General features: G+C 45.5%; 1 protein-coding gene across 1 annotated transcript in view; it reads right to left on the reverse strand.

Annotated features, from left to right (window-relative positions):
• The window catches only part of PCYT1B (phosphate cytidylyltransferase 1B, choline), a 33,748-nt gene extending 15,048 nt beyond the window's left edge, over window positions 1-18,700 (reverse strand). Inside the window, exons 1-3 of the mRNA XM_009900784.2 lie at window positions 18,556-18,700; window positions 2,760-2,859; window positions 874-990 (exon numbers count right to left, since the gene is read on the reverse strand). Of these exons, the coding sequence (XP_009899086.1) occupies window positions 874-990; window positions 2,760-2,859; window positions 18,556-18,672 (334 nt within the window). The 5' untranslated portion in view covers window positions 18,673-18,700. The remainder of the gene's footprint in view (window positions 1-873; window positions 991-2,759; window positions 2,860-18,555) is intronic.
• Window positions 18,701-27,544: the final 8,844 nt, after the last annotated feature.

The following is a 27,544-nucleotide window of genomic DNA, read 5'->3' on the forward strand; positions in this document are numbered from 1 at the left end:
ACCCCCCTTTCAACTGCTTTGAGACAAAGACACAAAATAATGCATCTTATAAAGTGTCTGAATGTTGCATTCACATTCACTGTTATCATCTAAGCGTTTGAGCAGGTGAAAGTTGTTGTTAAATGTTTATGTGCAGGGACACGGGAAATGCAATGCATGTTTATGAGGCCTCATGAGAACAGAGCTTGCACAGTGAGCTGGGCAGGAAAAGAGCCACCCTTTGGTGACTTCTCAGGCACCTACCAACTACTGAACAGCTGTTAGCCAGCCACCCAGCAAAAAAAGATGATATTCACTGCAAAAAAATAAAGGAAAAGAAAATAACTTGCCCAGGGACACAGGCAAGCTGAAAATTACCTTCAAATTATGACCTAAATCTGGGTCTCCAATGATAAAGGGCCAGATTTAGCTTCTCTCCTCATGTTGAAGGCTGGGTCTGCAAGTATGGTACTGTCCTGGTTAGCAAGGAGCCAGGGGCCATGGGCTGTGCCTGGCTAGCAGAGTGACTGAGGAGCCAAAAATAAATGAGTGGTTGATCTCATTCACTCATCTCCAGCTTTGAACAATTTTGAGTGAGTAACTGAAAAAGGTAAATTATTCATATGGAGCTATTCTAAGCTCAGAGTCATGCAGGCACCTGCTTCAACTAGAATGGGAATGGTGCCTGTGTTGCTGAGGGCAGAATTTGACTTTTACCTTAATTGATGCAATTGTGAGATGTAATTCGAGGCAAATCACCTACAGAAAGCCCCCAGAGTGAAAGCAGCATTCAAAGTCGTAGTGTATAAACAGCTGGGGGTTCAAGCATAGCAATAACTCCGATACTGAAGCACAGAAGCAAAAATGCAGTGCAATAAGTAATTCTGATCTTACCTCCTACTAATAAGTAGCTATTTGGGAAAAGAGTTTTGGCTTGCATAAGAGCTCTAGCGTGGCCAGAGTGGAAGAGGTCAAATATCCCATCTGCATACACTCTGACAGGTCTGTCAGCTGTGGAGAAAGAAACATTACAGTGATTTTTCAGACCCAAAACAAGTTGTGCTTCATTCTGCTGGACAGGGTTTTGTTCCAAGATCAGGTGATTGTGGAGATGTACCCCAATTCTGATGTTCAGAAGCACTGTGGGTGAACTCACAGCATTTCTTCCAGCTCATTACTTGTTCTTCTCTGTACCCTCTGTGATTGTCTCTCGGACTTAGCCTATTTATTACCATCCATCATCCCCATATTCTAATTTAGCACAAATGTCATCTTCCTGCCTCATTTGGAGTTCTACCATATGTCTCATTCTTTCCTCCCTGACTTTCCAGTCAGTTCTGCCTTCTGGATTTTCTCTACTTTTTCTTTATTTTTTCCTATCATCTCCCTTTTCCTCTCCTCCTGTCTGTGACTTTCACAGAATCACAGAATTGTCAGGGGTGGAAGGGAACTCAAGGACCATCTAGTTCCAACTCCCCTGCCATGGGCAGGGACATCTCACACTGCCTGGCCTTAAAAACCTCCAGGGATGAAGCTTCTACCACCTCCCTGGGTAACCTGTTCCAGTGTCTCACCACCCTCATGGGGAAGAACTTCTTCCTGACATCCAATCTGAATCTACCCATTTCTAGTTCTGCTCCCTTCCCCCCAGTCCTATCACTCCCTGACACCCTAAAAAGTCCCTCTCCAGCTTTCTTGTAGCCCCCTTCAGATACTGGAAGGCCACAGTAAGATCTCCCTGGAGCCTTCTCCAGACTGAACAACCCTAACTCTCTCAGTCTGTCTCCATAGGATAGAGACTTTCTTTTTCTCTGTAGCTTACCTCTGTGAGAATATATTGGTTACCTCTTTCACATAAACCTTCCACTTCCCTTTAGTCAAACTCTCCCCAAGCTCTCCTTTTCTAACAAGTTTATAATTTCTTTTTTTCTCACCATTCTTTTTCTAGCTTGTTTTCTGTATGAAATATTCAGCAGCAGCTCCCAAACAGACAAAGGACTTGCTTGACCAAATGACATCCCTGACACCTGTGCCATCTCCAAGCAAAAGGACAGTGGAGAAGAGAGCAGCTGTGTTGCTCCAGCCTCCGTGGACTGTGCTCCAGTGCCACAGAGAGATGTTTCTACCATCAAGACATTCAAGGGTCCATGGGAGAATGTTCCTTGCAGAGCTAAGTGGAAAGCTGTGGCTTACTGCTATGAAAGGTATGCACTTTAAAAGCTTATTTCAAATGAGGACTTTTAATATCCTGGAATTTAGGGGCACTGAAGTACATATTTGGGACTTCATGTGAAGTCATCTCATTTCCCCAGGCCTAGCACAAACATCCAGATAAAGAATTTTGGCATGGTTTCATTGCAAAGGGCAAATGGCCTTCAAGGCCACTTAAGGTCTGATATTGTCAACAAGAACATTAGTGAAAGAAGAGTTTTCCAGCATACAGAAGCAATATGGGAAGAAAACCCATGAGGCAGCCACTATACAACACCATATTCAGGCTGGCTGGAGTGGGCTGGTGGGCCTTCCTTCTGGCTAACACGGAGACAACCACAAAAACATCGAACTCTTAACTTGAGAAGTTTTCTCTTCTCGTTTTTCTAACAGAGGATAATTGTCCTGTAGCTGCTGGTTTCTTCCCCATTACCTGATAGCACCAGATACCAGGCTGGCCTTTCTGCTTCCAAGTGGAAGGTACCAGTGAGCACTGACAGATGTTTGTCGGGGTGAGTCTTTGCTTTAGGAGTGCCCATGGTGCTGCTGATGTAGCTCTTTACACATACCTGGTGTTCCCAGGCGGGCTTGTGCAATGGTTAGCTTCTCATGGGGGGCTTGGCACTGACAGCTTGTTTCATCTGCAAATGGAGCAGGTGCTGTCAGGGTCTGGAAGGAAATAGAAAACACAAAGAAAGTAAATTAGGGGTTTCCATAAAGTAGTTTCAAAATTTTGATTTAACTGTACCAGGATGCTGTAACCAGGCTTAATGCTGATTAGTTCTCTGCAGATTTTTGCTTTTTGGTCACCCCTGAGCATACAGAATTCACACAAGTGAAAATGATGACGAAAATAAAGCCCTCCAAACACATCACACAACCAAATTCTTTGTCTCTGCTGAGAAGTGCAAGATTTTCTAGAGGTGGATGCAGGAAACATCCTTTTCCCAGGCAACCAGTGACAGAACAAGAAGACAGAGTCTCAAGCTGTGCTAGGGGAAGTTTAGGCTCAAGGTGAGGAGAAAGTTCTTCCCAGAAAGAGTAATTTGCCATTGGAATGTGCTGCCCAGGGAGTTGGTGGAGTCCCCATCCCTGGAGGTGTTCAGAAAAGGATTGGATGTGGCACTTGAAGTCATGGTTTAGTTGTCAGGAGGTGTTAGGTATTAGGTAATAAGTTGGACTTGATGATCTCTGAGGTCTCTTCCAACCTGGTTGATTCTATGATCCTATGTATGTAATTCTTCTGTTTGCAGAACAAAGTCATGCTGCCTAATCCTCAGTTTGGTCTCAACGAGTGGCTCCAGAGGAGATCCACAAAACTGGTCAGAGGGGTGGAAAACCTCTCCTGTGAGGAAAGGCTGAGAGAGCTCAGTTTGTTTGGCCTGGAGAAGAGAGTGCTGGGGAGGGAGGGCAATACTGAGGCTTTTCATTACCTAACAGGGGCAGTCCATAACAAAAGATGGGGACAATTTTTTTTAGCCAGTCCTGTTGTGACAGAACAAGGAGTAATGGTGTTAAATGAGAAGAGGCTAGGTACAGACTTGATACAAGGAAAAATTTTATGTTACATTGAGGGTCTTGAAAGACTGGAACAGGTCGCCCAGAGAGGTGGTAGAAGCCACATCGGGAAACATTCATGGTGAGGTTGGACAGCGCTCTGAGCAACCTGCTCACTGAGCTGGGTGTTAGGCTAGATGATCACTAAAGGTCCCTCCCAACCTAAAGCATTTTAGGAGTCTACCACTTCAAAGGCACAAGATGCAAAATGTATTTTGCTGCCTGTAAATAGCAGCTGAAAAAAACAACTAACTGGGATTTAGAAAGCTGCAAATGAGCCCCCTTTACCAGCACCACTTCCTTCCACTGACATCAGTACAGATAACTGGGACCATGGGTGGTTTTATTGTGGTTTTAATCAGAATCTTGTATATTTTTGAGGAGCCATTCAAAATAAAGGCAAGAATGCAACCAGAAGTCCCACCTAACCAGAGCTAACTAAGCTGTTAATTCCTTTCTCTGGTCTGACACATACTGTAATAGCACCAAAATGCTCTGACTGTGATCAGAGCACCAAAAGGATATGTGCTCTTAAGAGCTTGCAATCTCTAGATATGAGAGACAGCAAAGATGTGTGAAGAATGATGTGGCATTATCTGTCAGGAAACTTGATCACATCTATTGCTTTTTTTTGCCTATGTAGGAAGTTATCAGTGATCAGAACCTCAGATATTTATTATCTGCCATATGGTCTGGTATGAAAAACCACGCTTCTACTGCTCTTGGCTTGAAAATTGTATAAAATCATAGCTGGTTTTTGTTTTGCTTTGGTTTTGTCAGAAGAAGAGGTGGTGGCTGAGACAAGGCAATGGAAATCTATCACTTAACATTCCCTCTATGATGGAGCTGGGACCTCCTGGCCTTGCTCAAGTTTTGACAGTGACCACTTGTGTGATGTACAGTTGTCACACCAGCTTGAGCACTCGTGCTTTTAGATGCTGAGTGCTTACTCACTCTGCATTTCTGTTCTTCAGCATCCCTGAGACACTTTTTAAGACGTGTCATGCCTCACGGCTGCTCACCTCTGGGTTCACTGGCTTCTTGCAAGGAAAGCTCAGAGGACAGCAATAAAACAGCCCCAAAGACTTAAAAAAAAATCATAACCATCTCTTTCTGCTGATTTACTGTTCATTTTGTTTCCAGCAACTGTAAAGCAAGGCACTAAAGCACGGCACAAAAGCACTAAAATTCTGCGTGGAGTTTTTTCCCCCCCTTCTATTTTTCTTTCATTCCTTTTTTTGTCCTAATCTCAAATATTGCAGAAAATCATCACCATTAGTATCTTATTGATGGAAAAAAAAAATCACACAGATAAATTTAAAAATGGGGGGAAAAAAAACAAACTACAACCAAGTCCAAGTTTCTGTCTGGGGTTTCGTGGATGGGAACTGTTCTGTCGGGCCACCCACACCACACGGTGTGGAACATGACACATAATGATACAGTGCCAGCTGCTTCCTTTATTTTCTAAATACTGTCTTTTTGTTTCTGGCTTTGCAATCACTGCCTGCTAACCTCTCCTTTTATCTCCAAGCAAGGTCAAGTTACACAGCAGCCTGTACAGCCTGGTTCCCACTGGGATAAAGAGAAAGGCAGAAATGTTAAAACAATAATGGCTATGGTCTGAGGCCTGCAACTGGTAATCACATCTTAGCTTGGCAGAGGCTGTTTCCTTGGAGATTATTTGAAGAAAATAGGCCTGGTTTGCAGGAAGATACCTTTTTTTCTCCCCAGGCAAACCCAGTGGTGCTTTTCATCCATGTAAACTCCTTTGCAACACCAAGATTTTTCTTTTGGTCTTTGCTCAATGGAGTACAACCTTTATTAGTTTCTCATTGCTCCAGCTTTGGTAAACACTCATCATTAAAGCTCACTTGATGGCTGAGGGTCTAGAACCAGACCTGTCAATAATCCCATTACCCTGTGACCTATTGGTCACTGGATGTGAAAATACATTAAATACAAGGGATTCAAATCAGCAATATTATGTCACAGTATCACAGAAAAATGCATAAATGCCAAGTGCTGATAGATGAAGGGAAATAGAGCAGCAGCTTCCCAAGGAGTAGCCAATACTATTTTGTTTTATCTGATCTAGAAGAAGTCTGCTGAGCTTAACAAAAAACAGCTTACAAGTAAAGTAAGATTCTTGACCGGAAGGGTCGCAGAGCACTGGAACAGGCTCCTCACAGAGGTTGTGGAGTCTCCTCTGGAGACTTTCGAGCCCCCTCTTGATGTGTCCCAGGTGGCCAAGAAGGCCAATGGCATCCTGGCCTGTATTAGGAATAGTGTGGCCAGCAGGAGCAGGGAGGTCATTGTGCCCCTGGACTCTGCATTGGTTAGGCCACATCTTGAGTACTGTGTCCAGTTCTGGGCCCCTCAGTTTAGGAAGGACATTGAGACACTTGAACGTGTCCAGAGAAGGGCAACAAGGCTGGTGAGAGGCCTTGAGCACAAGCCCTATGAGGAGAGGCTGAGGGAGCTGGGATTGTTTAGCCTGGAGAAGAGAAGGATCAGAGGTGACCTCATTGCCCTCTACAACTACCTGAAAGGTGGTTGTAGACAGGAGGGGGTTGGTCTCTTCTCCCAGGCAACCAGCACCAGAACAAGGGGACACAGTCTCAAGCTGTGCCAGGGGAGGTTTAGACTCGAGGTGAGGAAAAAGTTCTTCACTGAGCGAGTCATTCGTCATTGGAATGGGCTGCCCAGGGAGGTGGTGGAGTCGCCGTCCCTGGAGGTGTTCAAGGGGAGATTGGACGTGGCGCTTGGTGCCATGATCTAGTTGTGAGGTCTGTTGGAACAGGTTGGACTTGATGATCCTTGGGGTCTCTTCCAACCTTAGTTACTGTGATACTGTGTTCCTGTGTGACCTGCACTAGAGTCTATGGCCCTGCTCTGGCAGGGGAATTGGACTCTATCTCCAGGGGTCCCTTCCAACCCCTAACATCCTGTGATCCTGTGCTTAAAAGCCAGAAATAATTTTTCAAACCTCTTTCAGTCTGTATATAATTACTTGCATTCTGTCTAGTTTCTTGTCAGTAATAACTAGAATTGGAAGAAGAGCGCAAACAATTTATATAGCAGCTGCTTCATTTTTTTTATAGTACTTCCAAGTACTTTTAGAAGTTTTCCATAGTGTTGCAAAAAATTGGATGGTTAAGCAAAGACTTTGTGCAAATATATTTCTGTCTTTCTCTGAGCTTTTCCCCTTCATCTCTGCCTTAATTATTTTCTAAGCATTTACATTTTGGGATTAGTCAAGCAGGTCAAACTAGCCTTACATTTTGGACAAAGGTAAGCTCCTGAGATCTGCATCATCCTGCAGCAGGGAGCTCTATAACCTAAGTGTAAGCTCAGTGAGGAATTATCTCATTTTGCTTGCTCAGCACCTGCCTCTTCCTTGTATTATTTGATATTCTTGTGCTGGAAGCGTCAGTAAGTTAATCTGTAGTCACCCATTCCTTGCCTCTCTTTCTTTTCTCCCCTCAGTCATGTTTTCCAGGCTAAAACACTTCACCTCATTTATTTGTTCCTTGTATGGATTATTTTTGTCACACATCTCTGTTAACTGCAAGGTGGTTTATACAGTGTTTGAACTGACAGTTCTTCCAGTTTATAAAGTTTAATACACAGCAATAGAAAATTATTTACACGGTGCTCACTCTTTGTGATTATCTTTGATAACATAAGCACCTGATACCTGGTCACAGAATCACAGAGTGTTAGGGGTTAGAAAGGACCTCCAGAGTCCAAGCCCCCTGCCAGAGCAGGAGCACCTAGAGTAAGTCACATGGGAATGTATCCAGGTGGGTTTGGAATGTCTCCAGTTAAGGAGACTCCACAGCCTCTCTGGGCAGCCTGCTCCAGGGCTCTGGCACCCTCACAGGGAAAGATTTTTTCCTTCTGTTCAAGTGGCACCTCCTCTGCTCCAGATTGCACCCACTGCCCCTTGTCCTGTCGTTTGGCATCACTGAGCAGAGCCTGGCTCCATCCTCCTGACACTGCCCTGCACATCTTTATAAGCAGGAATGAGGTCACCCCTCAGGCTCCTTTCTCCAGGCTAAAGAGCCCCAGCTCCCTCAGCCTTTCCTCAGCAGGGAGATGTTCCACTGCCTTCTTCATCTTTGTGGCTCTGTGCTGAACTCTTTCAAGCAGTTCCCTGTCCTTCAACTGAGTGGCCTAGAACTGGACAGCAGGGAGACCTTAACTTTCATTTAAGCAGTCCAAATACCACGTGGTTACTGTATTATTACTATGTGGTGTCTAGAGAAAGCCTCTTACATGTCACAAATTGAGATATCAGTGTAAGATTAGGACTCATTAGTGATATTTACTACAGAAGATGTTCATCTTGCAGTGCAGGTCCTGGGAATGAAGATGCTGCATTAAATTATAATTAAATTCACCTCCTAAAAATGAACCTATGTGAAAATTTCACATCCAAGAGCCCTTTTGTATCAGAAGTCACTCATTCTGTGACAACTTTAAATAGTGTCTGACCTGAGTTCTCACAAATCTGCAAATCGCTCAATGATGCACAGTAGACTTCAGGCCATTAAAGGATAGAAGGTAGGTACTCTGCTCTAGTGAGTACTCTCCTGGAGTACTGCATCCAGGTCCAGAGCCCTCAACACATGGACCTGATGGAGAGGGACCAGAGGTAGGCCACAAAAATGATCAGGGGGTTGGAACACCTCTGCTACGAATATAGGCTGAGGGAGCTGGGATTGTTCAGCCTGGAGAAGAGAAGGCTCTGGGAAGACCTAATAGCAGCCTTCCAGTACCTGAAGGGGGCCTACAAGAAGGATGGAGAGAGACCGTTTACAAAGGCCTGCAGTGACAGGGTGAGGGGCAATGGCTTCAAACTCGTGAAGAGCTGATTTAGAGTGGATGTTAAGAACAAGTTCTTTGCTAATGGAAGGAGGGAAGGAGCTGCTCTTTTTCAATTCACTCAGCCAGGCTATCTCCCTCAACACATGACATAGACAGAAATGTTGCCCTCATGATAGGGAGGTATATTGTCATCTAAGATCAGCATCCAGTACTGTGTCCAGCTCTGGAGCCCTCAAAATAGAAAGGACATGAACCTGATGAAGAGGGTCCAGAGGAGGGCCACAAAGTTGGACTGGAACAGGGCTGGAACACCTCTCCTATAGGGACAGGCTGAGGGAGCTGGGGTTGTTCAGCCTGGAGAAGGCTTTGGGGAGACCTGAGAGCAGCCTTCCAGTGTCTGAAGGGAGCCTACAAGAAGTTGCAGAGGGACTGTTTCCAAAGGCCTGTAGGGATAGGACAAGGGGCAATGGCTTGAAATTAGAGGAGATTTAGGTTGGATATCAGGAAGAAGTTCTTTACCATGAAGGTGGTGAAACACTGCAACGGGTTGCCCAGGGAGGGAGCTGAGGCCCCATCTCTGGAGATCTTCAAGGTCAGGCTCAACAAAGCTCTGAGCAACCTGATCTAGTGGAGGATGTCCCTGCTGACTGCAGGGGGGTTGGGCTAGATGACCTTTGGAGGTCCTTTCCAACCCAAACCTTTCTATGATTTTGCCATCAACGAAGGCCTAGGAAATGTTCAGACCTCGAATCAGTACAACTACACTGGCAGAACCTGGTAGAGCAGGCTGGGCTTGTGCTTATAAAACAACTAAGCTGGCAGGCGTAGGAGATGCGATGCTGTAACCTCCTTTCATCTGAGAGGCAGCATTTAAAACAGACAGCTGATTTCACTGCAACGAATCACGTGGGTACGATCTGCTCATATGAGGACAGATTATTTTGGGAACCTCCTCCTGATGTTGGCAAACAATAATTACAGCCCAGGAAACACTGACAACACTTTCAAGGAACAGTTAGAGAGAAAAAAGAAAACAACAACAAGCCACTATCAGAACTTTTGAGAAGGAACTAAAAATACATACTGAGTTTCTGAAGTATGAATACCCTTTGCAAGTGGGAAGACCCTGTTAAGGACTACTAAGGTCTTCTCTTAGAAGTTCAGATAGTGAACACTGTGAAAAAATAAAAGTATGCTGTCTTATGTATTACTTTTAGTACTCTTGACCCAAACAAGTCCAATTACGAGCAAGTAAGTTGTAATTAAATGTTACCAGTGGGTGCCTCCAGGTAAAATTCTCACAAGCAGTTACAATATTAATGCATAGAATAGAAAGGTTTGGGTTGGAAGGTTTAGCCAGATATGGCGACGACGGAGGTTCTTGGAATCAATACGGCTGACCAATATGATCGGTATTGATCCTTTATTGTTCCAGTACTGCAGGCCTACGGCTCAGGCCTGTGGTGAAAGCATGGCACAGTAAAGCATGGAAGGAGAGGAGACAGGACAGGCAGAAAAAGAAGAAGTGTGTAGCAAGGAAACTGCTAGAATTTATATAACCTTGGTGTGCCTTGTTGGCATGGACTCATTGGTTCCCTATGAGTGACCACACATCACACTGCTATAGATTATTGGTCCAGCTATGGATGACACGCGAGGTTTGTTGATGCAGGTGCATGTCCTGTTGTCCCGAGATAACTCACTATGTTTCTAGCTACCAGCATCTTGTTTGAGTTACAGTGCTGCAGGCACAGCACTGTTCTGGCATACTGGTAGCTGGCTCTGCACTTATGCTGAGCATGGCCTACCGCCATGTCAGGCTCTAGGCCTGCACTGCCAGATTGCTCACACCGCTCGTAGCTGGTGTTCCCACAGGAAGGGACCTCGAAAGGACATCTAGTCCAACCCCCCTGCAGTCAGCAGGGACATCCTCCACTAGATAGGTTGCTCAGAGCCTTGTTAAGCCTGACATGTATCAAAAGAAAAAAATCCAGCTTGTTCTCCCACAGTTCTGCTGACTCAGGGAGGTGGATGTAAACTAAAAGCAGGACAAACTAGCCTAATAAGCATAACAATTGGATAAACAACTAAATAGCTGTTTGCAAGCATTACAAATTGCCTTATTCTCAGTTGCTTTTTCTGGGCTTTGTCTTAAATCAAATATACTTTGCTTGCCATTAGTAGTGTCAGTAATGCTTAAGTACAAGATGCAATTACAAATGGAAGATCTAATAGAAAAGCAGCTTCCATTCCATTCTCAAGAAGCACAATGATTTATGTATGTGGAGCTTCACAGATTCTGAAAGTAGACCAACTATTATATAATCTAGCCTAATAATTGCAAAAAGCTGAAGAATTTTGTGACAAGATTCCTCTGTGACAGCCATGACTTCTGACTGAACTGGAACACCTTATTTAGAAAATCCATCCTTGAGGTAGGGTGGGCCCCAAGTCAAGCAGAGCTCAGTGAAAGAACTGCCAGTGAAGCATCTCAAGCTCCATGAACACCAGCTGAAAAAGAAATTCAACCCTTGACAGCTGTTAACCACCTGAGTCCACTCCCTGGTGCAGCTGGAAGGAGCACTGTGTACAAGTGAATCAGGTAGGGCTTGTTGAAAGAACAAACTGCAGCTAAGGCAGTGTGCAGCCTGTGAGCTCCTCTGTCCTCCTGTCCTGTTGGCTGGGGCCTTAGTCAAGCTGTCAGATGTCCCAGCACTGAGGAGGGTTATGTAGTACTTCAGGTTAAAGAAGCACACAGCTCCTTCAACAAGGCACTGGTGGATAAAGAAGGATGGGACTCCTTCAATGGGGACTGGAGGATAAAGAATTAGGGGGCTCCTTCAACGGGGCACTAGAGGATAAAGAAGTATGGTGCTCCTTCAACAGGGCACTGGCTAGCAAGCAGCCTGTAGACACCATTGCAGATGGAGGATGTTGCGAAAGGACTGCAGAACCAGGCTGGCTGTAGTGCATTTGCCATTCAAAGCTCAATGCCAGGTGCTTGCTGGCCCACAAGTAATAATGCTGAGGGTTGGCAACAGTCAGCAGATCAAAATGTGTAACCACTACTCTAATGACACTCTGTGCTTCATTGATCAAGCCAGAAACTGGAGATGAAGATAGTTCATGTGTTTGGGATTTATAATACTACTTTTTTTTTAATTGTCCATTACTATACACATCTTATGTATGGCTGAAAGGACCTAGCTTCAGCTTTAACACAGGCAAGGTTTAATCTGCTGAAATCAGCTGTGTTATAGCTAAGGTATTGGGTGAATTTGGCCCAGCATTCAATCTCTGCTTGCACAGAGATGTCAGATGTAGGACAGCATTCTGTTTAAACTGTTCCTCAAAACAGAGCAATGCTGAAGCAAAAAGCCCCCCATTTTCCCTCCTACACAGCAACCACACAGTCTCTGAAGTTCCCCAGCTGGCCAGTAGAAGCAATCTGAAAAGAATTATTTTCCCCACTGGGAGTGCACTGGGCTTCTCTACCAGATCTCTGACTCAGTGTCTTTCACAAGAATTTTTCACCTTATGCTGTCTATCTATGTGTGTCTAGGAAAGGAAAGCAGATTATGTGAAAACAAAGGTACATATTGAGAGAGACAGCTCTGGGAGTGTTGAGTGTCTGTGCACAATCCTGGCTGTGTGGTTATACACTACACCATACCTCTTCATAGAGTCACAGAATGGTTTGGGTTGGAAGGAACCTCCAAAGCTCATCTAGTCCAACCCCCCTGCAGTCAGCAGGGACATTCTCTACTAGATCAGGTTGCTCAGAGCCTCGTTGAGCCTGACCTTGATGATCTCCAGGGATGAGGCCTCAACTACCACCCTGGGCAACCTGTTCCAGTGTTCCACCACCCTTATGCTAAAGTACTTCTTCCTGATATCCAACCTAAATCTCCTCTAATTTCAAGCCATTGCCCTTTGTCCTATCCCTACAGGCCTTTGGAAACAGTCCCTCTGCAGACTTCTTGTAGGCCCCCTTCAGACACTGGAAGGCTGCTCTCAGGTCTCCCCGGAGCCTTCTCTTCTCCTGGCTGAACAACCCCAGCTCCCTCAGCCTGTCCTTATAGGAGAGGTGCTCCAGCTCCCTGATCATCTTCATGGCCCTGCTCTGGACCTGCCCCATCAGGTCCTTGTCCTTCTTGTGTTGAGGGCTCCAGAGCTGAGCACAGTACTCCAGGTGAGTTCTTACCAGAGCAGAGTTCTGTGCATCTGTATTGCAACACAGCTTTGCAAAGACTATAGCATTTCAGAACATGTATCATGTCCTTTGATGTAGTGAAGGAAAAACGACAGCAGATTTTTGCTATCTAGAGGCAATTACTCATTTTTTAATGTGCAGCAAAGGTTTCTACATGTCCCCAAGCGCACATCACATTTGGGATGGGTTTTTATGGGTGTGTGCTTTTATGCAGTAGCCAACATTTATGAAAATGAAAATTAACCCAGAGCAAACCTCAAACTTGTAAAGGATTTTTGGTCCAAAAAAGATATTTGGTCAAATAAAGTTAATTGGGGTTCCTTAAATGCAAAGCTATTTACATATATATTTGTTCCTAGTTCCACATTGAAGTAAACAGATGGCAGACCCCCTAAGTCATAACATCACATGAGAGAGAAACAGATGCCTGGGACACTTTTTATCCACAATAACCCCCCCTCAATTTACCATTAGCTCTTCTGATTAAAATTGCATATACCTTGCAGTGATACAGGAAAGATAAACATGAAGATCTGTGGAAGCTGGTGGAAATAAAGTATCTGAAATAATTCTACAGGTTACATCAGATCCTCTCACAACACTTTTTGCAGATTCAAAAGGAGGGATGAAAACACAGGAATGCAAGGCATGCATGTTTTTCTTGCAATTCTTTCATATGTTGTGCTTAACATTTTGTTGCTTAACAGCAGCAATGAGGAAATTTTCTACAGGAGCCCAGAGCCTCTTAAACCATTAGAGAGCTCTAGTGAGTAAAAGTACTTGAAACATTTTCCTCTACTCTTCAATACAATGAAAGTATTTTCCAAATGTATTTGAATATATCTGGAGAAAAAAAAATGAAAACCCCCCCCCCAAAACCCCCAAAACTAGAGAAACCTTCCTGCATTCTCATTTCTTCTAAAAAGATCAACAAAATAAACAAAATGGCTCAATCAGCTGGCACCTAAAATGACATGAGAGCTGCGACCTTCAGCTGTACCCGAGTCTCATTCTCCAAAATATTGTCTATTTAGTGGTCTCAAGATAGTTGATATCTAATTCCTATTGAGTTACAAAGGTCTGTAGCCTCTGCATCTCAAGAGCAGGCAGGAGAAATAAATCCAGGCTTGGGAGTAGGCACTGGGATTGTCAGCATGAACTTTAAATGGCCTTGATGCTTACAGTGCCTTGGCAGAACATGTTTTATCTGCCATATGGATAGGCCCTAAGTCTCCAGCTTGTCCATCCTTGCAACACTGATACTAAGCAGAAACAAAAATAGTTGGGCCTTTCTACACAGGGCCCTGATGCCATTTCCTGCACAGATAAATGGGAACTGGCCACATCTTGAGCAGCTTGGATGGTAGCATGGATGTCATATAACAATGGTCTTGGGAATAGCCTGGTATTCCTGGGTTTGCATTGCCAAGGACTGAGCAGACACAGTAAAAAGCACCTATCTGCTTCTTTATGTCATCTTGAAGATAGAATCACTTGAATTTACTCTGCTAACTGCTGCTTCATTCCTGCCTGGCTCTCTAACCATCAGCACCATCACAAGCACAAGCCAAACCAACCACCTACCTGTCTACTCCTTCTCCTCACCTGTAGCTGACCTTGCCTAATTCAGGTTGTTTTCTGCTTATCTGTTGGGGTTTTTTCTTAGGTTCCTTAAGTTGTGCCTGACTTTTCTGGTGTGTTGCAGAAGAGCCTGATTCAGGCTCAATCTCACTTCAGACTCAAAGCACAACAAGGTGAGTACTGTGATAGAAGTGTATGTTTAATTGCCCTGAGTTCTCTTTGCTGGCCTAACCCTAAGGACTTCAGCCAGTGTTGAAAATAAGACATTGGTATCCAGTTCCCAACAGCAATTTCCCAGATGTTCCCACTGTGGCCTGTGATGGATGACAAGAAACACAAGGAAAAGAAGCTCTAAGTGTGTTCAAGAGAAAGGTGAGATTTGGAAATGTGGAAATTGTTTTCAAGTAAGTTTCAATGTATATTTAGTTTTGCTTTACCTGCAATACTGTCCTTATAAATTGCCATTGATTGCTTTTACAAAAGACTCTCTGGAAATGTCTTCTTGAACAAACTCTGTTCAAATGCCTGTTTGTGTCTTTCAGGGTGAGGATTGGTAATTCTCAAGGTGCACACCAGTCTTTCAAGGAGCTGCTCACATCTGGGACTAAAGCCTTGTGGGACCAAAGTCAAACTCTTGACCCCAAGAGACATAGAATTGTAGAATTGTTAGGGTTGGAAGGGACCTCAAGGATCATCTAGTTCCAACCCCCCTGCCAGGGGCAGGGACACCTCACACTAGATCAGGTTGCTCAGAGCTACATCCAGCCTGGCCTAAAAAACCTCCAGGGATGGGGTGTCTGCTGCCTCCCTGGGCAACCTGTTCCAGTGTCTCACCACCTTCATGGTGAAGAACTTCTTCCTAACATCCAATCTGAACCTACCCATTTCCATTTTTTTCCCATTTCCCCCTAGTATAAATGAATTATTCTTACCTCCCCATATAATTTCACAAGGCTTTGTACTTACTCCTCGGTGTTTTCTCTAATCATAGGATGTTAGGGATTGGAAGGAACCTTCAAAAATCATCAAGTCCAACTCCTGCCATCCAGTTAAACTAAGAGCTTACCTCACCTACAGGTCTCACAATGCTAGGCTGAAATCCACAGACCAACAGTACTCCGTGGATTGTTGACAGTTACCTGGGGCCAACTGTCACACACTGAAAGTGTGGCAAAATATGACCAGCAGTGATGTTTATCCCATGTAAAGCAAGGATGGGTAAACCATAGGTATCCAAGGGCTTAAGTAGGTGAAGCAGTGCTCACTTTAAAAAACAGGGCTAGGACAGTGTAAGATGGGAAAGTGGCTTAACCCAGCAGTTTGGTCCAGACAAGAAATGGATAAATGCAAAAATATACAAAAGAGGATTGGAGAAATGCTACTTGTAAGGACTCTTCCTTGGCTACAAAACTGTTGGAGTCACCACTATGGATAAAACCTGGGGTTTTGATTGGTTTGTTTCTTCATTTTGCACTGAGACTAAGGCGCGTGTCACTCAGAGAAAGATTTCCTTGGCATTCACACACGTGGTAGTTGGATATCATGATGGTACCTTGGGATCTTAGGAACAAGTTCTTTACAATGAGGGTAGTGGAACACTGGAACAGGTTGCCTGGGAAGGTGGTTGGAGCCCCATCCCTGGAGATATTTAAGGTCAGGCTTGAGAGGGCTGTGGGCAACCTGATCTAGTTGAGGATGTCCCTGGTGACCACAGAGGGGGTTGGACTAGATGAGTAAGTGACTTGGTTACTGGCCCATCACTGTACATTGTGCCCTCAGAACTGGGGTTGTTTAGCCTGGAGAAGAGGAGGTTCAGGGGAGACTTTATTACTCTCTACAACTACCTGAAGGGAGGTTGTAGCCAGGTGGGGGTTGGTCTCTTCTTCCAGGCAACCAGCACCAGAACAAGAGGACACAGTCTCAAGCTGTGCCAGGGGAAGTTTAGGCTTGAGGTAAGTAGAAAGCTCTTCACAGAGAGATTGGCCATTGGAATGTGCTGCCCAGGGAGGTGGTGGAGTCACCATCCCTGGAGGTGTTCAAAAAAAGATTGGATGTGACACTTGGAGCCATGGTTTAGTTGTCATGAGGTGTTAGGTATTAGGTAATAGGTTGGACTTGATGATCTCTGCAGTCTTTTCCAGCCTGGTTATTTTGTGATTTTGATTTTGTGATTCAAAGGAGTGGGATCAGAGAAAGTACCGAAGAACTTAAAGATCTGGTAGGAACTTGATATCCATTTTATTAGCTCATCTGTCAAGGATGATGTCAGTTTAATGCTTCAGGACACAAGCTCTTAATTCTTCTCACTTAAGAAATAACCTGAGTACGCTTGCTTGCATCACTCCATATGCTCTAACAAGTGCAGTGTATTGCAATGTATTTCATCAGACAGTTTGGGATTTTTTTTGGCCCGAAGATAACGTAGAGCTGCTGACTGACAAAATACCACTTTCTAAGGGCATACTTTCCATAAATCTTCATTTAAATGTCTCCATTGTCCATTATTGGTACTGAGGAAGATCTAAAACATCATAATGTATTCCTGTTTGATTCGTGTACTCTAGCTGTCACCTTAATTTCCACAGAAATTATACAGGAATGCATGATACTGTAAATACTGGCATCATATTGTCACTTCTTTCTTTAAAATCTTTTAAAATGTCAGACTGCATGGAGTAATATATTCAAATGGGTTGTTATATCTGAGCTTTTGACAGAGAAATCTTAGACAGCCTGTACGAACACACTGCAGCAACAACACGTGAGCTAACTTCCCCTATTAAAACAACTCCAAAAGCTTTCCAAATGAACATCTTTCTTAAAAGTTGATCCTAATTATAACACTACCACGTAGAAAACATTAATTTAGGTCAGCTCCAACTATTTCTTGTCATATCAGAACAATGTTTCAACTATAGTGTTGAATTTAATTACTGAAGATTGATGTTTAAACATGTTTTAATTAGGACTGTGACTGGATTCTGGCGTTAAATGATCTAAGCTGTTACATCTATCATGCACTTTCACACCTTGCTACCTTCTCCTCATTTCTCTGTGTGGCTATTGTTACTATTATTTTGCTACCACCTTGCCAATGGGGCATACCATGTTGGGGAAAAGAATCATCATTCCCGATGGGAATAATAAAAGATTTAAATAAGAAGCAAGGAAAAGTTCCAGTTATTTAAAATGAGCAGATTAAAACCAGGCAGCTCTCACCACCTTAACTCTGAGGGTACAGCAGCCTTGTAAAGTCACCTGCACGATCTGAGGAAGCCCTCCCGCATCTTTAACCAAAGGCCATCAAAGGAGCTCATTTTACTATTTTACTATCAAAGAAGTTTATTTTTACTCTCCTGGCTTTCCCTCACCCTCCCGTCCCCTCAAACCCGCAGCTCTCCAAGACTCCCTCACACACATCCCGTATCGAGCGAGAAACTCTTCACCGAAGTCCAGTGAAGTTGACAGAAGCGGGGTTTACCACTCCTGGATGTACCCTGGCCGCGGGGCCGGCCTGCAAGGCTCGGCAGGACCTGGGAGGGTCACTGAAGTGGCAGCGGCTGCCGGCCCCGGCAGGAGCAGGAGCCGCGGCACGGCGAGAGGCCGGGACCGGCCATCGCTCCCTGCAGCCGCCTCCGTGGAGGGTACGCTGCTGTCCTGCGTTCATTATTAAAGACATGCAGCTGCTTTACTGGAACACGGCGGTACCGAGTCACATGCACACCAGCCTTTCACAAACGCGGCAGCCCTTGATTTTCTAAAGGCACCCTGAGCCGTCGGGGAATGGCTGAGGTGTTGGGATTTTGTTGTTGTTCTTATTCTTCTTCTTTGAAAGAAAGGACGAGAAATTCTGCCTAGCTGTCACTGTACTCCCTGAAGTCCCCACACGACAAAGCACGGCAAGGACAGCCCGGATGGAGCCGGGACCCCAAGATGTGGGGACAGCCCACTCCCACCGTAGCCCTTGCTCCTTCCTTCTTTCTCCGTCCCCGCGGAAGCGCGGTGCTACACAAAGAGCCCATCGGTAACACGGCACTGGTCGTTCTCTCCCTCGCCCCCCGCTCCCCCGCACTCGCCCCCCCACCACGCCGCCCGCACTGCTGTCCCGCAGCACTCGAGGAGGCTCAGGCGGGAGGAGCGAGATGGGGCCGAGCCCTCGCCCGGGGCTGGGCCTGACTCACCAGGCGTGGCTGGGGGCAGGTGTGCTCTAGCTCCTCCATGGCCTCCGAGCGCCGTGCCTCAGAGGGGGATTTCGGGATACCTGTTTCTGACTCAGCATCGGGAGCGAGCACTGGCATGGCCGGCGGCAGCCTCGCCTCGCCTCGCCTCGCCTCGCCTCCCACCGCCGGTGCCGCTGCTGCCTCCGCCGCCACCACCTGGGCCCGCCCGGCACGGGGCTCCGCCGTCACGCGCGCGCCCGCCCCGCGGGGGGTCTCCCCAGGAGCCGCCCGGGGGCACGGCCGCCGTGCGTCGCCATGGCAACCGGGCGGCCGCCGCGCCACCGCCCCCTCCGCGCGGGGGACGCCGCGCTCATTTGCATGCGGCTTTCTGGTTGGCTGCTGCCTCGCCGCGCCACCGCAGCCCCCGGCGGCGCCCCGGGCGGCCTTGGTTCCAGCGGCGGTGTCAGGCCGGCCCGCGAACCCGCGGCCCACTGCTGCGGGGAAGCCGCCTCGAGGCGCCCCGGGTTCCCCGCGAACCGTGTCCTGCCCGCGCCGCACCGGTGTAGGCTGTGCCCTTCCGAGGGCGGAGAGGCCCGGCTTAGAGCCGCGCATCGGAGCGGTGTGGGCGTTTGGGATGCAGAGACGCATCAAGAGATTTTTCTGGCGTGTCTGCCCCTAACCCTGCAGGTCTACACAGCCAGGCGAGGCGCCGCTTCAGCAGGCACTTCCCGTGAGCCTGCAGGCCCTGGCTGGTCTCGGTAACTTCCTCATGGCGCTCCGCGGTCAGATTTGACTCGTTCAAAACTGACCGCGGGAGCGAGGAGAGGCGGGGGAGGAGATGGAGCGGGCGGGCGCGGTGCTGAACGGACAGCTCCTGTCCTCTTGTGCCTCCGCTAGCGGCCGCGCCAGCTTGGCAGCGGCTGGGCCAACGGCGACCTCCCGCTTCCCCTCGCTGGGGAGGGCAAAGATGCTTGGAGCGCCTTTCCGGAGTAGAGATGAAATATCAAAGAATGATAGAATGGGTTGGGTTGGAAGCGACCTTAGAGAGGACAGGGCGTGGATACGTTCCATTAAACTAGGTTGCTCAAAGCCTTATCTAACTTGGCCCTTGTACACTTTCAGGGAGCAGACATCCAGTGTCTCACCACCCTCAAAGTGAAGAACTTCTTCCTCATATCTAAGTATACCCTCTCTCACTATAGGGTCATAGAATCACAGAATCATAGAATCACAGAATCAATAAAGTTGGAAGAGACCTCAAAGATCATCAAGTCCAGCCTGTCACCCAAGACCTCATGACTACTAAACCATGGCACCAAGTGCCACGTCCAATCCCCTCTTGAACACCTCCAGGGATGGTGACTCCACCACCTCCCTGGGCAGCCTATTCCAAAGGCTAACAACTCTCTCTGGGAAGAACTTTCTCCTCACCTTGAGCCTAAACTTCCCTGGTGCAGCTTGAGACTGTGTCCTCTTGTTCTGGTGCTGGTTGCCTGGGAGAAGAGACCAACCCCTTCCTGTCCACAACCACCCTTCAGGTAGAGTCCCTTATCCCTTGTCCTATTACTACTCCCTGATAAAGAGTCTGTACCCATCTTTCTTATAAGCCATCTTTAACCACTGAAAGGCCACTAGAAAGTCTCCTGGCACCTCCTCTAGGCTTGAATAACCCCAATTCTCTCAATGTGTCCTCTTAGGGGAGGGACTCCAGGCCCCTGATCACCTTCATGGCCCTCCTCTGGCACCGTTGTGTACTATGTGGTTTTCTGTTAGTGACATCAAAGAATTCAGGGAACAGAAACACATATTCCTTTCAACTTGGGTTAAGTTTCTAAGCAATGCTTTTTCAAACTTGTGGTACTGAAATCATAAAGGTAGCAACGCCGTCTAAATCCAACAAAAGGTTTCTGTCACAGCCAAATATGTGACAGAGCTCCCAGACTCTTAGGAGGAAACTGGCACAGGAGTCACGACTACATCTTCAGTCATGCTGTGAGTCTGCTACACCACACACAGCTGTAGCTTATACGCTGCTACAAGTACCTGGCCTTCTTACTCTCAAGTGGCATGAGAATATGATCAAGATAATATAAAGCCCTTGCTTTTGAGACTGGAAAGACTCCATTGGCTACTGTTAACCTTAACAGATTCATGACAGTGGATTCCAGCAGTGCTCGGTTTCAGTGGGCACTGCGAGCGTTTTGAAGAGCTGACTTCATCAGAGGACACAAACATCTAAGGCCATTCATAGCCATGAGGAATTACAAGAGAATTTTGACTTAGGGTCATTTCCTGAGGGCCTGAAAGTTTAATTGAAAATGTCTCATCTTTTGTTGCACATCTTCAAAGGAGGCCAAGTGCAATACAAAAAAAGAAAAACAAAAAACCCCACCCAACAACCAAAAATATGAAAGGGGCTATGTGAAAGGGGTGAGTAAGTGAAAAAGAGATGAGAAAGAAAGTAGAAAGAAAAGAGAATATGAAAAGAAGACAGAGAGACAATCACTTAATGTGGGCAGTATTAGGTCTGTCTGTCCTGTTATTAGATTTTTCTGCTGTCCTTGCCAATGTAACAATCAAGCTTTGAGTCACTGGGTTGTCAGGAGAGGATGAGGGATTTCTGGCAGTGGGGCTCTCCTGTCGAATGCACAGAGACTAGGAAGCACTTTGAATAGCTAACATCTGTCTGTTATTCCCTTCACACACCCTTAAATACCTAGTCAATCCACTCTTATCATTGTTCTTTCTTGTTAGAAGGGCTTTCTTGATGTCTCACCTGAACCTCCACTGCTTCACTCTATTACCCCTGCTTGCTTTTTTTCCTGGATACAGAGAACAGATTGACTTTCTTTTGCTTTCTGTACAACTACTGGGGTTGAGGTTCTGGAACAGAGCAGAGAGGTGGCATTCAGCAAGTAGGTTAGTATCTTTGTCACATCTCTCATGACTTTTCTAGACTAAACTGCCTCAGTTGTTGCAATGGTTTCTCCCAGGTCATATTTTACAGATCTGTTCTATTTTGGGTTCTCTATGGATTTCCCAGAGAGTGGTGCAAGCACAGCACTACAGCTGCAATTTTAGCTCCATCAAGAAATACAATATTGAATATTACAGAATCATAGAATTGCCAGGGTTGGAAGGGACCCCAAGGATCACCTAGTTCCAATGCCCCTGCTATGGGCAGGGACACCCTTCACTAGATCAGGTTGCTCAGAGCCATATCCAGCCTGGCCTTAAAAATGTCCAGGGATGGGGCTTCCACCACCTCCCTGGGCAACCTGTTCCAGCATCTCACCACCCTTATTGCAAAGAACTTCTTCCTAACATCTAATCTAAATCTACTCTCCTCCAGCTTGGATCCATTCCTCCCAGTCCTATCACTGACACCCTAAAGAGTTCCTCACCAGCTTTTTTGTAGGCCCCCTTCAGATATTGGAACGCCACAATAAGGTCTCCTCGGAACCTTTTCTTCTCCAAACTGAACAATCCCTCAGCCTGTCCTAATAGGAGAGGTGCTCTAGCCCTCTGCTCATCCCCTTGGCCCTTCTCTGGACATGGTCCAGCATGATCTGTGTACTGCATATCTCAGTATAAACTTTGCCTAAATTCTTCATTTTCTCTATCCTGCTTCTTATTGTTACAGATAAAACATAATTTCAGAAAAATCTCTTTCCCATTTGCATTTACACTGTGCTGTTATCCTCCTTCCTCTTTCCCCCCTCTTCTGGCTTTCCAGGCACACACTCCAATCCCATTAAATCCATGCAAAGCTGAGACTGCCTTTCTTGTACATATTTTTACTGCATTCACATCTAACTATTTTCAGTCTACCCAGTCCCCTCCTTTTCACCCAGTTCCAAACTTCTTGAGTTGATCATCAGTATTCTGTCACACTACCTGTTCAGCATTACAGGTTTCCAATGTATTTTTCCCTCTCCACTGTTCTTGTCAACCTTTATCTTTCATCAATTTTTAATGCAAATACCTTTCCAGATCTTTTTCCACACTATTTCAAAATCACACTGTAACCTACATTCAAGTGATTGTTGGGGGAGGGGGGGTGGATTGTGGTCATGTTTAATATTTTGGATACCAAAAACATAGTAACTGGAGGTTGTCATTATCTGGGCAGAAATACTTTATTTAGAACAAAGTATGCACTAATAATTCTCTGCTAGACAGTTCAGCTTTTACTAGTTATTCAGAGTATTTGACCCTAAGATCTTATTTCAGTTGCTTATAACTTTGCCACCTTTGAAACTTTTGATCTGGCATGTTATTGGCTGGTCATATCCTACCCACTGAGGTAGAACTTCTCCAGCATAATGCAGCTGCTTCTAGGAAAGAGATTGAGAATATCCTGCAGATATTCTGGGGGCTTTTCCTTTGAAACATCCAAGAGCTTTCATGATTAGTATTTATTTGGAGATTCAGCACTTGTGATGTTGGTTGACATTTTCATGAAAACTGAAAAAATTTGGTCTTGGATATCAGTCACTTCATATGTTGCAGGATCCTAAGGGTACTAAAAGACCCTGATGGCCCTGACAAGCCTCAGCTGGGGCCTCCATACCACACCCTCTGCCTATGGGTTTGGGGTAGTATTTAAGCTTCACCCTCCTATGCCTTCTGTCTGAAGATTTTTTCCCTTGGGTCTGGATCTATAGCTGCAGATTAATTTCCTGGTTTGATTTCAGCCTGTGGTGATAAGGCAAGTTTGAAATATTGTTTTATGACTTTGATTCTTGTTTAGGCCTGCCCAGATCATCTTGCATGGAGCTGTGGGATGGGACCCTGAGTTGCAAGGTCCTTAGCCCATCAGACATCCTATGCTGTCTTCCTGTTCTTGGGGAGTAGCTGACCTCGTTTTACCCTAAGCTAGTTCAGGAGTTCCTAAGCCTTGAATCAGGCCCAGTGGGGCCTCCTTGGGTACTTCCTCCTCAGTAATCAGCCTGACCTTGGTCTTTGGTGTTCCTATAATGCTGCTCCCCTGCCCAGCCTCAACTCCTGAGTTCACCCTCCTTCCAGAGCTGGCCTCTGGCCAGCCTCTCTGGAAGCTGGTGTCCAGGGTTTCTGCCACCAGTAAGTCCCCTTTGCTGTGGTCCTTTTTGAGGCCTTAATCCCTGCCCTGATGTAGTGTCCATGAAGTAGTCCTTGCTGGAGCTGGGCTGTAGGAGTTCTGGCCATGTGTATGTCTTTCTAGCCTGATGTTGGACCTGCCTTGTTGCTATGGACTTATGTGGTGATCCCTGGGTTGTCTGACACTTATTACCATGATCAGGCCTGATCCAGGTCCCCACCTGTGGGCTGATTTTGTGGCTTGACCTTGAAACTGCCTTACAGCATGGACAGGCTTGACAAGGGTCTGAGCAACCTGATCTAATGGAAGATGTCTCTGCTCACTGCAGGGGGGTTAGAATAGATGACCTTTGGAGGTCCCTTCCAACCCAAACTGTTCTATGATTCTATGATATGCCTGATGATCACTGGGCTCCATTTGACTCAAGTTAGTATCACCAGACCTGGCCTTGAGTCACATTTCTAGTTTGACCTCAGACCTGCCTTACCACCCCAACCTTGTCTGCTCTGGAGTCTGGGCTGATCTTGCTTCCCATCTCTGGGCTGCCCTGCTCATGGTCCTCAAGGACTAGGTGTCGAGGTCCTGACTGTCCTGCCAGCCTTGCTATGCTGAGCTCCCTGCCCACAGGGAGCAGTGGCCCTTGCTGCTTCCCTGCACTGTGAGCACAGCCTGCGCCAGTGCCAAATCAGCAACAGAGAATTGTGAGGACTGCAACTGGACTTTGCATCATCTCACGATGCTGTCCTGCTTCCTGCTGGAGAGATTTGAAACGGTGAAGGCTGAGATTATTCACCCATGGAGGCGCATTTGATCTTCAGCCAGGTCTTGTAATGTACCAGCCTCTCTGCAATAATGTTCTGCTTATATGTTAATTGTTCATTTTTGTGCAGTTGTAAAATGAGAGCGCTGAAAGTAGCTAAAACAGAGACTTTCATGCTGTGGCAATAACTGTATGCTCTTGAATACCACTGGCACCTGAGTTAATACTTAGACATTATAATTATGTGAGGGCTCATTCTCTGGGAGTTTGCTCTCACTTGTCTCCCCTATTTAATTTACATTATAATATTTTGTACTTTTATCCTGGGCTTGAATAGGAATATTGCATTTGGCAAGCAGGTGATGAGATTCTGCTCTCTGTTCCAGTTAGTGTAATTCCACTAATTCAGGTTGAGTGTCTAGGAGTTGCAGTACTTTAACCACAACCAGAATCAAATGTGTGTGTGTTGCAGGGATTTTTTTTCTTTTGTGAAAAATAGTACATGTTTTAGATGTTCATGAGAGATTTATTTTTCAATCATAGTGGAAATTAATCATAGAATGGTTTGGGTTGGAAGGGACCTCCAAAGGTCATCTAGTCCAACCTCCCTGTAGTCAGCAGGGACATCCTCCACTACTTCAGGTTGCTCAGAGCCTTGCTGAGCTGGAACAGATTGCCCAGGGAGGCAGTTGGGGCCCTGTCCTTGGTGATCTTCAGGCTTGACAACGCTCTAAGCAACATGATCTAGTGGACAATGTCCCTGCTGACATCAGCAGGGTTGGACTAGATGACCTTTAGAGGCCCCTTCTAACCCAAACCATGCTATGATTCTATGGGGCCTCAACCACCTCCCTGGACAACCTATTCCAGTGTTCCACCACCCTCATTGCAATGAACTTGTTGCTAACATCCGATCTAAATCTACTCTTCTCTAATTTCAAGCAATTCTCCCTTGTCCTATCACTACAGGCCTTTGAAGAGTCCCTGGAAGGCTGCTATTAGGTCTCCCTGGAGCCTTCTCTTCTCCAGGCTGAACAACCCCAGCTCCCTCAGTCTGGACTTGTAGGACAGGTGTTCCAGCTTCCCAAACATCTTTGTGGCCCTCCTGTCTTAGTCTAGTTTCTATACTACATGTGTGTTTCAGAGCTTTAACATCCTAATAGAAGCTTCATTATTTTCATCCTGACATTAATGGGTAACTCAGGAAATTAAAATGTGCTGTTCTGCAGACAAAAGGGATTTATAGACCTGGTAAGGAAGGAACCTACCCTTGGAACATGAAAGGCTGTATTATTTGTATTGATAAATTCTTCACATTTCTATCAGTTAACTTCCTGTGAAGAGCTTTGAAAACAAAGAGCTCTTGGTAAGCAGTAATTTGGGATTTTAATTTCTGTAATCTGTTCTCCTTTAAGACTCTTCCCCATACAGTCAAATAATGCATATTGAAATGTCACGTGAATAGCATAGTTCAGTAAGCAGCTGCTGACATGTAGTCAGAGCTGGATCATATCAGATGTAAAAACTTTTCAGTCAATTGAATGATAACATGAATTAATTCAGATCAATGTAAGGATTAAAAGTAAGAGAATTAAATACTCCCCACTTGTAGAGTGTATACACTCATATCCTGAGCAGTAGCATACACACATACAATTCTCTACCAAGACAGTCTGTACTTAACAAAGATACTAAGTTGGACATGGGACAGGTGAATTTACCACTTTGCTATAACTCATGGTTTGCTTGCATTCTGGTTTTTATACCACCCCTCTTGGTTTCAACAGACTTTTTTTTCCATCATCAAAAAAAATGACCAACCAGAAGCTTAACATCTAATATTTCAACCTGAGTTTTAACTTTCTGTCCTATTCTCTTTGAGACAGGTCATGCATGCCCTAGACACAAAGGTAGACAAGAATAATCCTCAGTGTAGTAATAACAATTTTGTACACTTAACTTAGGTTTGATACTATCCTCCATTTGTACTTTCAAATGTTAATACAGGCCACTGTTTATATTACCTTAGAGATCTAGCAAAGAGTTTGCAATATTTTTGATTCATAACTTATGGATTTAAATTACAGCACTAAGAAAACAACAGGGAAAAAGAAAACATCTTTGTCACCTTTCGTTGAAATCTGGGAGGTTCCTGGGCTTCCTCTTCTGTACCTCCTTTTTTGCTGCCTACCATCTTCGTTACTTTGCTTGTCTTGCACTCTTCTCTGCAGCTCTCCCACCTTCCTTGAGAGGCTCTGAACTGCAGAGCAGAATTCCCACTTCTTGTATTTAACAGACAATTGAACAACGTTCATGCCAAGTTGTTCCTGTACGACTGTCCCAAAGGAGGTGAAAAGATCAGCTCCAAGTAATCTGCTGTGATAAAGCCATTTCACAGAGGAAGTTCCAAATCTTCCTGGGCTATATTTCCACCACCCCCCTCACCCCCCCAGAGCAAAGAACATCCGCTGCCTCTCCTTCTTTCTTTCCTCTGCAGCATTTAAATATGCTTGTTATGCTGCTGTAGGAAACAGACCCGTCCTTGTTACAGACAGAGATGAATGTCAGGATTGAACTAGCATTCCTGAAAAAGGCTTTTGTTTGATCTGTGCTGTCCCACAGTGGAGCTATGGCAACAACTTCAGTTTGGTAAATTAACTGTATCACTGTGTACCGGCTCAAACCGTGGCATCACCTGAATGACAAACACACCGCTGTTTGTATGATGGCTGGCAAAGAATGTGGCTTCATTTTAATCAAAAGCAGTAAAATCTAGTCAATTCCAAAGCATGTGAAAAGCATATGTGAAATGCAGTGTAGCACCAGAACAAGAGGACATAATCTCAAGCTGCACCAGGGGAAGTTTAGGCTGGATGTTAGGAAGAAGGTCTTCACGGAGTGATTTGCCATTGGAATGTGCTGCCCAGGGCGGTGGTGGAGTCACCATCACTGGAGATGTTTAGAAGAGACTGGATGGGGAGCTTCGTGCTGTGGTTTAGTTGATTAGATGGTGTTGGGTGATAGGTTGGACTTGATGATCTCAAAAGTCTTTCCCAACCTGGTCTGGTCTATTCTATTCTATTGAAACTGCAAAATTTCATGGCTTTGCTTTTTTAGAAATGTTTATCAGAGCTTGAAAAAAAATTGAGTAACTTCAGAATTTGAACCTC

Source organism: Dryobates pubescens, chromosome 12 (genome assembly GCF_014839835.1).
Source record: "Dryobates pubescens isolate bDryPub1 chromosome 12, bDryPub1.pri, whole genome shotgun sequence".
In the NCBI taxonomy this organism is placed as follows: Eukaryota; Metazoa; Chordata; class Aves; order Piciformes; family Picidae; genus Dryobates; species Dryobates pubescens.